This window comes from Cynocephalus volans, chromosome 17 (genome assembly GCF_027409185.1).
Source record: "Cynocephalus volans isolate mCynVol1 chromosome 17, mCynVol1.pri, whole genome shotgun sequence".
NCBI lineage: Eukaryota > Metazoa > Chordata > Mammalia > Dermoptera > Cynocephalidae > Cynocephalus > Cynocephalus volans.
In genome coordinates, this window is record NC_084476.1 from 903,677 (window position 1) to 913,001 (window position 9,325).

Below are 9,325 nucleotides of genomic sequence, written 5' to 3' on the forward strand. Positions count from 1 at the left end.
CTGCGGCGCGTCGCCCGCCGCGTCCGCCGACTCCTCCCGGGCTCGGTGGAGGGACGGTAGCGCGGACCCCTGAGCCGCCGCGGGCCGGGCGCCCGTCCGGAGATCACGGTCCACGCGACGCCGCCCCCCTCACAAAGCTTCCCGCGAAACTGACGTTGCGCCGAGACAGCCGCGCAGGCGCCGCCCCCGGCCTCGCCCCTCCCCCGCGCTCGCCCCGCCGCCCAGCGCGCCGGCGCACTCGCCCTCCTCCCATTGGTCTCTGCGCGGCGGCGCGCGCCGGCCGGCGCCGTGCGCGCCCAGCGATTGGCCGGGCGGCGGCGGGCCGGGGGGGTGTGTCCCGGGCCGCGCCCCGCCCCTCGGCCCCCTCACGGTGGTGCGCGGCTGTGGCGGCGGCGGCGGCGGCGGCGGCGCGTGGCAGGTCCGGCGGGCGCGAGGCGGCGGCGGCCCGAGCCCGGCCCAGCCTCGTCCCGCCCGGGCCCGCCCGGACTCGACCCCGGCCCCGGCTCGACTGGACGCACCCAGCCTCGCCCCGGCCCCGGCCCGGCGCCTCCCCAGGGAGCGGCGCTGCCGGCCGAACGCAGGCCCGGCCATGACCGACTTCAAATTGGGCATCGTGCGGCTCGGCCGGGTGGCCGGGAAGGTGAGCGGCGCGGAGCCCGCGGCCCGGCCCGGCCGTCCTGGCTTCCGCGCGGGGCCGGGGGCCGGGCGGGGGGCGGTTGTGCGGGCGGCGGCCGGGGAGGGGGCGCCGGCCCGGGAGGGGTCCCGGCGGGCCGGGGGCGCTGCGCGGGCCGGGCTGCGTGTCCCCGCGAGGTGCAGCCCTCCTTCCGCGGGCCGCGCACCCCCGGGCTCCCGGACGCACTGGCTGCAGCCGGCCCGGCGCGCCGGGGGAGGAGGCGGCCACGGCCTGTCCCGAGCGGGGTCCGGGGATGCGTGGCCCGCGTGCTCCGGAGCCCTGTCCGGGTGCCCGCGGTCGGGTCCTAGCGCGGTGTTGGCTGCATCTGCGGCCGCAGGGTTTGAACGGAGCGCGGCAGCGCCACCTCGACGCCTCTCGCCAGGCGGGTCTGGTGTGGGCTTAGGGACTGGTTCTAACGCTGCCGACGGTCGGCCAAGTTTGGTTGAGTCTCAGGCTTCACCGGAGAGGGGACCCGGCAGCCAGGACCCTGATGCTGGCCCTCAGGGGCCTCCCTCCACTTGTCCCCTTGCCCGACTCCCACCCTCTGCGCGCTTGTGGCTGGGACTTCCGTGGCACCTGTGGGCATTGAGGCCTGGCTGTTCCCAGGAGCCGGCCGTGTAGCTGCACCAGCCAGGGACCCTGACCTGGATGGGAGCCCTGTTCCTATCCCCAGTGACTGCAGCTTCTGGTGGGAGACAGGAGCAGAGGCAATGTGCAGCCAGATAAAGGTAAAACGGGTTCAGAGGGCCGGCCCGTGGCACACTTGGGAGAGTGTGGTGCTGATAACACCAAGGCCACGGGTTCAGATCCCTGTATAGGGATGGCCGGTTAACGAGCGTGGTGTTGACAACACCAAGTCAAGGATTAAGATCCCCTTACTGTTCATCTTTTTTTTTTTTGAAAAAAAGAAAGAAAAAACGGGTTCAGATCTTAGAAGAAAAACTCCCAAGAGTGAGACTGGCCCGTTTTAGGAACTTTTCCCCTCTGGTCGTGCAGTAGCTCAGGCAGAGAATTCCAGGTGTGGGGCTCTCTGACTAGGGAAGGGTGAGCACTTCTGCTCAGTGACTGATTGCATTAATATCATCCCTAAAAGTTTTTATTTGGAACATATTAAAGGGTAATTCAGTGAGCACGTGGGTACCTGCTCCCCACCTTAATAAGTTTCATTAGTTTAAACTCTTTGGATTTCGGCCTCAATCCCTGCCCCTTCTCTCTACTCCAGTGAAACCGTTGTTGACTAGGTTTATTGGTGCATTTAAAGCTCAGTGCCACTGGTTGGGGTTCGTCTTGTGTGGACGCCCAAGCCTGGCACCTGCTCCTCTGGTACAGAGTAAAGTGAGCAGTGACTGGCTTTTAATGTGTCTGCCTGTGTCTTGGCATAGACTGCCCATGCCAGCTGGAGCAGACTGAGATCCCCAGATCTCTGCTTGCTGACTTATCTTAGTCTGAAGAGGCATGTACTTACTTTATACTTTGGGAGGAAACGCAGCTCTCTTCCTGCCTGTTACTGGTTATTAGTTACTGTATGTTATGCAGATCCCAAATGTAATGGTTTGAAACATGTGCTTAATTTCCAGACCAAATACACACTGATAGATGAACAAGACATCCCGCTGGTGGAGAGCTACTCCTTTGAGGTAAGGATGGCCATTCCTTCGCTGCTGCTTTTGGTCAGTGCCCGGGAACAGTCATGAGAAATGAGGGTTCTCCCTGAGCTACTAGAACAAGAGGTCTCACATGTGGTCATCTAGTGCTGGCCTGTGAACACTCAGGGCCACCAGGTCCAAAACCCAGGTCTCGACAGCACCCAGCTGTCGCTACACAGTGGACTTTGTGATTGAATGTCTGTTAAATCAGATGAGCTCCAGTGCCAAGTGATCTCCGCTGCGCCCCATTCTCTGCCCCGCCTGAGGTCTTCCTGCCCCTTCCCAGTGCTCTCCGTGAGGAGCTGTATTCCTGCTGCCAGTCTTTGCCTCTTCAGAAACCCTCCCAGAGCCAGTGGCCCCGCCACACGCACCTCAGTGCTCCGCACTTTTGCAGTAGTTACTTGTTCAGGGTTTCTCTTTATCACTAGGTTGTGGCTTTTTTAAGGGTGGGAAGATTTATTTCTCTGTATCAATAGTATTTTGCAAAGAATTGTTCATGAGTGTTTCTTGCCCAGATGGAGAGTGGTTGGACGCAACTGGCCTCTTCGTGCTGGGTGTCTGTGGGAGCCTCCGCAGACCCCAGGGTCCCAGGAGCAGGGCTGGCATTTGTCCCTCTGGCTTGTTTGCCTCACTTGATTTTTCTAAATGAGATTTGAAGTGCTGCTGAGAACTGGAGGTTTTTTAACAGACCTTTCCCTTGTTTCTCAGGCCCGAATGGAAGTAGATGCAGATGGAAATGGTGCTAAGATATTTGCATATGCCTTTGACAAAAACCGAGGAAGGGGCTCCGGAAGGCTTCTCCATGAGCTGCTGTGGTGGGTATTTTCGAGCTGTCCTTGTCTCCCACCTCAGGGGTCCTGTGTGGGCTCTGATGTGCACAGGATGCTTGAAGGCAATAGAGGAACCTAAGCCCACTCCCGTTCCCTGACTCTCGGAGTTATTTTTGTGTTCTTGGCCATTAACGCAAAGGAATGACTAATTTGCATATTGTGGTACTTCAGACACCCAGTGAACTTTGTGCTGGGGAATTGGCTCTGGACATGGTCTCCTCTGGAAGAGGGCGGGGTCTGCTCTCTTTGCTGGGCTCTTGCTGAGCCTGTTGGTGGGATGTGGGGAAGGGGCTGCCTCTCCTTAGTGTACAAGGTGGGGTTCAGAAAAGTTTGGGATTAATCACATGGGAAGCTGTCTCCAGGCTGTCTGTTTAGATGGGTTTTGGTTTCCATCCTTGGCTCTCTTAGTCTTAAACCCAGGGTCTGAACTGTCAACGTGGTCCCTGTCCTGTTTGGGCCACAGACTGATGTGCTCAGATTCCTCTGGGCAGCTTCTCTCTGATGTTGGTCAAAAGGACAGTTCAGATCACATGGCTGATATTTCTTTCCAATTGGACTTTGGTGCTTAACCAGAAATATTTGTGAGGGTCAGAGGCAGCCATCTAGAGAGTTGTCTGTTTCCTAGGGAGCGACACAGGGGAGGCATCGCTCCGGGGTTTCAGGTGGTACATCTCAATGCTGTGACTGTGGACAATCGCCTGGACAACCTGCAGCTGGTGCCCTGGGGCTGGCGGCCCAAAGCTGAAGAGACCTCCAGCAAACAAAGGTGGGTCTGCTCAGGGGCCCAGGTACATGGCAGAAGTGCCTTCTGAGGAAGGCCTCCCCCATGCTCTTATTACCAGGAGGGGCCCACCCTCCTGCTTACATTCCCTGATGCTTCTGTGTATTTTAGGACCTTGGCTATTTTTCCCCAAAACATGGGGTCCTCCTTTTCTTATTCTTCATGACAGCGGAAAGGATTTTGATGATTACATTTTGGGGTTGATCTGATACTTGGTTCTAGGAACCTCTGTTTAGTTCATATGATCAAGTAGGGAGAGGGCTGCCTGTCCTAGGCAGGGCCAGTGTCGGGTCACCGTGGGAGCAGGGTGTCTGCTCCACAGCCCTCAGAAATGTCAGCCTTCCTCATCTAGGTTTCTTCCTAGTGTACACAGATGGGTCTTTTTGTCATGTTCTTTTGCTAAACAGTTTTCTCTTAGCAGTGGCTTAAAGGAAGCAGGACCATGTGGTTCAGGGGCTCTGCCTCTCGGACACTCACCTACCCAGGGTCCTGAGCACAGTGCTTGTCATAGGCTGCGCACTTGGGAGGGTAGTTCCTGCTGCCCCCCGAACCAGCCCAGCTGTGAGCTTCATGCAGCCCTTGGGAAGAGCTCAGGGACCCACAGGATGTGGGTCAGGAGTCCTATTGGTCCAGGAACTCCCTGGCTTCACATGCATTGTTGATGTGTTGAGGGGCTCCCTGGGGTTTCTGTGCATGTCCTCGAGCCTCTAGGCAACCTTTCCCAACATTGCCAACACTGATGGCCTCAGCAGACAGTTGTCAGTAATGTTGGTAAGGTTCAGTATTTCGGGCTTGGCGATAGATGGCAGCTGTGGGTGGAATCTTTGCAGTCGTCACTTTCAGGGTCATGCCAGGGCCCCGTGCAGTGGAGGTAGAAATGGTGTGAGCACCTGGCTGACTGGTTGGTGATGGAGGGGATGGTCCCCAGGCCTTCAGGTGCTGCTCTGGAGGGGTGTCCTGCAACTCATCACTCCTAACCAGGCTTTGGCTGGTGAAAGCAGGGCCCGTGAGTGTCTAACACTCTAGGTTTGGCTGGTGATTTTGTTCCCTGCTGTTATAGTAGAGGTTTGGGGTTTTTTTTGGGGGGGGGGGGACGCAGGGCAGCTGCTGGCTGGTTTGGGCATCCTAATCCGTGACCTTGGTGTTATAAGGCTGTGCTCTAACCAACTGAGCTGACTGACCCTCCTCCATTAGAGTCTGGATCCATCAATTCACTCATACTGCTCTTGAGTGAAACTGACCCTTTTGTAATAGTTGTAAAAATTTTTATCTTTTTCTTTTTTTTTTAAAGATGACCAGTAAGGGGATGTCAGTCCTTGACTTGGTGTTGTCAGCACCACGCCCTCCCAAGTGAGCCACGGGCCGGCCCTAAAATTTTTATCCTTTTGAGCATAATGTCAGTCTGGACTTTTGGGTGCAGGTAACATAAGCTGAGTTCAGTTTTGCACTTATTTGGTGCCCCTGACTGAACTGTGAAGAGACGGGCATGCTGCTGCCTCCCCCAATTCTGCTCTCCCTGTTAGCTCCTCTCATGGAGGCAGAATGGGCACCAGCAGCTGCTTTTCACCCGTGGGGTGACACATGTGTCCGCCCTGTCCTGGTGGCATCTGAGGAAGTCCCGGGATCAATTCTAGTGAGCTCGCTTTGAATCACTTTCCTACCCTGGAGCTGGGGCTGGGTGCTTTTAACGAAAGGAACCAGGATTGTGTTATCAACAGAACGGGTCAGGGGTGCTTGGCAGGCATAACGTCCACGGCATCCCCCTTGGTTGTCCCACTGAGGCTGACGTAGATTCAGTGTAGACGCCGGGATGCCCCTCCCCGGACAGGACGCGGCTCTCCCACTGTCCAGCACTTAACCCAGCAATGGTGACCCTCTCTGATGTCTGCCATCTCAGTCAGGTCTCCACGTGACTCATGATCTGGCCAACCTGTGGCTGAATGTGAGTTTACTCCCCTGAACACCCTTTACAGTTCTGGGACAAGATAGTATCAAGTGAGAACACCTTTTGGGGAAGGGGCAGTTACAGCCCAGGGGCAGTGGGCTGAGGCTCCTGGTCAGCTGGCCTAGCTGCCCCATCTGCTGCCCATTCTCCGTGCCACCCTAGGACAGTTACTGTCCGGATTGTGCCCTCCTTATAGGCCCCTCCTGCTGCTGGAGGTGGTCCAGGCTCAGGACCAATCAGTCATGTTGATTTGCCAGCATGTGGTTTTAGAACCCAGTAGGTGTTTGGTCAGTGCCCCAGGTTAGGAGTGGGCCAGTCAGAGTCAGCCTGAGTGGGCCTGAAGTCTCCACCAGCCTCGTGCTGCGTGTCCTGGTTTTCTGCTTGTGGCCTCCACATAAGCTGGCTTTTGATGGTGGCTCAGCCTGTCTTTGTCAGGCCAGGAGTGGGACACAGGCAGTTCCCAGGCCTGGGCGCTCTGCTCTGCTTTACTGGCACAACTTCATTGTAGGCCCAGGAGGTCAGCTCAGCTGCCAATAAAAGGGGCCTCGTTGCAAAGGTGTGTTTTTTTTCTTTTCTGCCATTGAAAGCCGGCTGCATCTGAAACTTGCTTCTGTGGTGTAGAAACCTCGCTAAAGGGCTCAGAAAGCAGCCAACATCTTTCCATATCCTTTTTGGGGGGTGGTGAGGGAGAGACTGGCCAGTTCAGGGATCTGAATCCATGACCTTAGTGTTACAGTACTAACCAGCTGGGCCAACCAGCCGGGCAGCTCTTCTGTCCACATGCTGATGCTTTCCCCTTTTTAAACAGGTCCCCTCACGGTCTGGCCTCCATGGGGAATGGCTGGTTGGAGGGGTGTTGGAGCCACTCCTTTGTTCTCTGGATGCTCCACACTCGCCCCTGAACAGCCAGTGCTTGCTTTGGGACCTGCTCCATGCAGCATGTGCCTTTCGGGCCTCTGTTCTTGGTAGAATTCTTCAGTTATGAGCACCTAACCCACCACCACGTCGAGGGGAGATGGGCCGACAGTGGCAGCAATGGGTGTTTCCGAGGGTCAAGGGCAGAGCGAGGGGCTGCCTGGGTTGACTGTGCTCCAGCCTGCTGTGTGCCCTTCAGTCCCAGGCGCTGCATGGGGGGAGTGTGGTGAGCGAGGCAGTGCTTATGTGTTATGGGCGAAAAAGGTGCTGAATACTTAGTGTCAAATAGCGATGGGCACACGCAGTGGGGATGGGCTGGAGGAAAGTCGAGTTGCTGTGACAAAGGTTGGGGCGGGGGTGTCCTGGGTAGGAGGACGCATCCGTCCTGGACTCTCCACATCGCTTCCCCCATGTTGGTGCTGTCTGGGTGAAGCGTGCTGAAGTGTCTGCATCTTTCTTTAAGGGAGCAAAGCTTATATTGGCTCGCAATTCAGCAGCTTCCCACGGACCCCATAGAAGAGCAGTTCCCAGTCCTGAACGTGACCCGGTACTACAACGCGAACGGGGACGTGGTGGAAGAGGAGGAGAACTCCTGCACCTACTACGAGTGCCGCTACCCTCCCTGCACGGCGATCGAGCAGCAGGTGTGGCTGCTGCAGCAGGCCTGGCTCCTGGCCACCTCTTGCCTGCTGCCTGGCCTTGGTTGGGGTCTCCTCCCCTCTTGGTGGGGCTCATCCCATAGACCACTTTGTGTCTCTAGCTTTTTCACCAAGGGTGGCCCTCCTTTTGCTGTTGGGTGGGCCTAACTGGGGCCCAGGCCTCCATCCTCAGTGTGTGGGGTTTGCTGGGTCCTTCCACGTTCTGAGATGTAGTTTCTGCCCCACACTGCATCCCAGGCATGATGGTGAAGCCATGGGTGTTCTGTGTTTCAGCTCCGGGAGTTCAACATCTGTGGGCGCTGCCAGGTGGCCCGATACTGCGGCTCCCAATGCCAGCAGAAGGACTGGCCCGCCCACAAGAAGCATTGTCGGGAGAGGAAGCGTCCCTTCCAGCATGAGCTTGAGCCAGAGCGATGACGGGCAGCGGAACTGCCACCGCTGCATGCTCGCAGCTTCTGGGCTCTTCCTTGGGCACAGTGGAGACAGACTGGTGGTTGAACCTGGAAGTGCCGAAGAAGCCAGCAGCGGGTCCAGAAGAGCTGCCATGAGACTCCCGATGTTACATGCTGTCTGTGTGGGGACAGCACCCCCTGCAGTGTTAATCTCCAGCAGAAACAACCAGGGAAGCTCCCACCAGGACATTTCTCATTATTTATATGTTAATATGTTTGTAAACTCATGTACAGTTTTTTTGGGGGGAGGCAGTGGGAGGGTTAGAAATTACAAATAGAATCATTTGCTGTAATCCTCAAATGGCAAAGGGCAGGCCACACATTTGAAAACTGTCATGTAGCTGAAGGTTCTCTCCTGGGCCGTGGGAGCCCCATAGGGTGTGGCCAGCATGGAAGTCATGTCCAGAAGGGCAAAGTAAAGGGGCGGAGTCATCTCATGTCTCAGCTGATCTCTGCTCTCCTCTCCACCCCTTGTGCTGTCTAGGCTCAGGTTCATTTCTGAGTGCAGTCAGGGAGTCGTTGTGGGTGTGGGGTGGGAGGACTTGCCCTTGCTCTGTGATGACCTTTCTGAGCAGTATGTGCTTGGACCTTTCTCTAGAACTTGTGGCCAGGAGAGTGGGCGAGACCCAGACCTGTTTTTGTCCTGTGGCAGGAACTGTTGGGGATGCCCAAGTAGGCCGGCCTCTGTTTTAGTAGGTGTGGGATGCTCCAGACCCTGACACTGGTAAATTCTCACCTTGATTTGTGCTTGGAGTGGCTGGGAGCTCAGCAGTGGGAGCTTCTGCTCAGAAGAATCCACAGGGCATTTGAGGTGCCTGGTGAGGTCCTGCCTGTGAGTTGGAACAGACGGGAGAGTGAGGTCCACTTCCCAGGCTACGTGCAGGGATGTGGCCCCAGGAGAGCCTTTTTTCTCCCTTCAGGGAGCCCCAGGTGTCTGAGTGCTGGTCAGCTTCTTGTTCATGTAGAGCCACCTCGAGAAACAAAATGGGCTGTGTGGCCAGGATCTTACCTGTCCTGAGGTCCAAGCAGCCATTCTGGCCAGAGGCCTTGCTTCCTGGGCTGCCCTGGGCCTGTGTTGTTCCTGCAGGCTCCTGCTATACTTTTCCCTCTTGCAGCATTTCTGCCACATTTCAGGACACCCTCTGTGTCCTTTGGTGGCCTTTCATCTGTGAGCAGAGCTTCCAGCAGCTTTTTTTGCAGTACTTGGGGCCTCCTAGAGAATAGGACTGCTGAAAATGGGTAAAGGCAACATTATCCCCCAAGGGGTTTTCTGGATCTTAGAGAACCACATGGGTCTTGCACTGAGAAGCCCTCTTTGCTTCTGTGAAGGTCAGGGATGTTTTTTGCTGGGTAGGTGAGGTCCCTGCTCAGACCTTAGGTTGAACGGGACAAATGAGGACTCAGCTCTCAAGGAGGGGGGATAT

The 9,325-nt window shown here is 56.7% G+C and overlaps 1 protein-coding gene across 1 annotated transcript; it reads left to right on the plus strand.

Annotated features, from left to right (window-relative positions):
• Positions 1–419: 419 nt before the first annotated feature.
• ZMYND19 (zinc finger MYND-type containing 19) lies at positions 420–8,338 on the plus strand. The gene is made up of 6 exons (XM_063082399.1): positions 420–640; positions 2,251–2,310; positions 3,028–3,134; positions 3,775–3,915; positions 7,254–7,434; positions 7,723–8,338. Exons 1-6 carry the CDS (start codon positions 590–592, stop codon positions 7,864–7,866), a joined length of 684 nt encoding a protein of 227 aa, XP_062938469.1. The 5' UTR covers positions 420–589; the 3' UTR covers positions 7,867–8,338.
• Positions 8,339–9,325: the final 987 nt, after the last annotated feature.

Bases quoted from the DNA above. Each gene is read 5' to 3' on its own strand.
- ZMYND19 (XM_063082399.1), top strand. From the start codon at position 590: ATGACCGACTTCAAATTGGGCATCGTGCGGCTCGGCCGGGTGGCCGGG. The intron at 641-2,250 runs GTGAGCGGCGCG...CTTAATTTCCAG, and splicing joins TCGGCCGGGTGGCCGGGAAG to ACCAAATACACACTGATAGA. The intron at 2,311-3,027 runs GTAAGGATGGCC...CTTGTTTCTCAG, and splicing joins TGGAGAGCTACTCCTTTGAG to GCCCGAATGGAAGTAGATGC.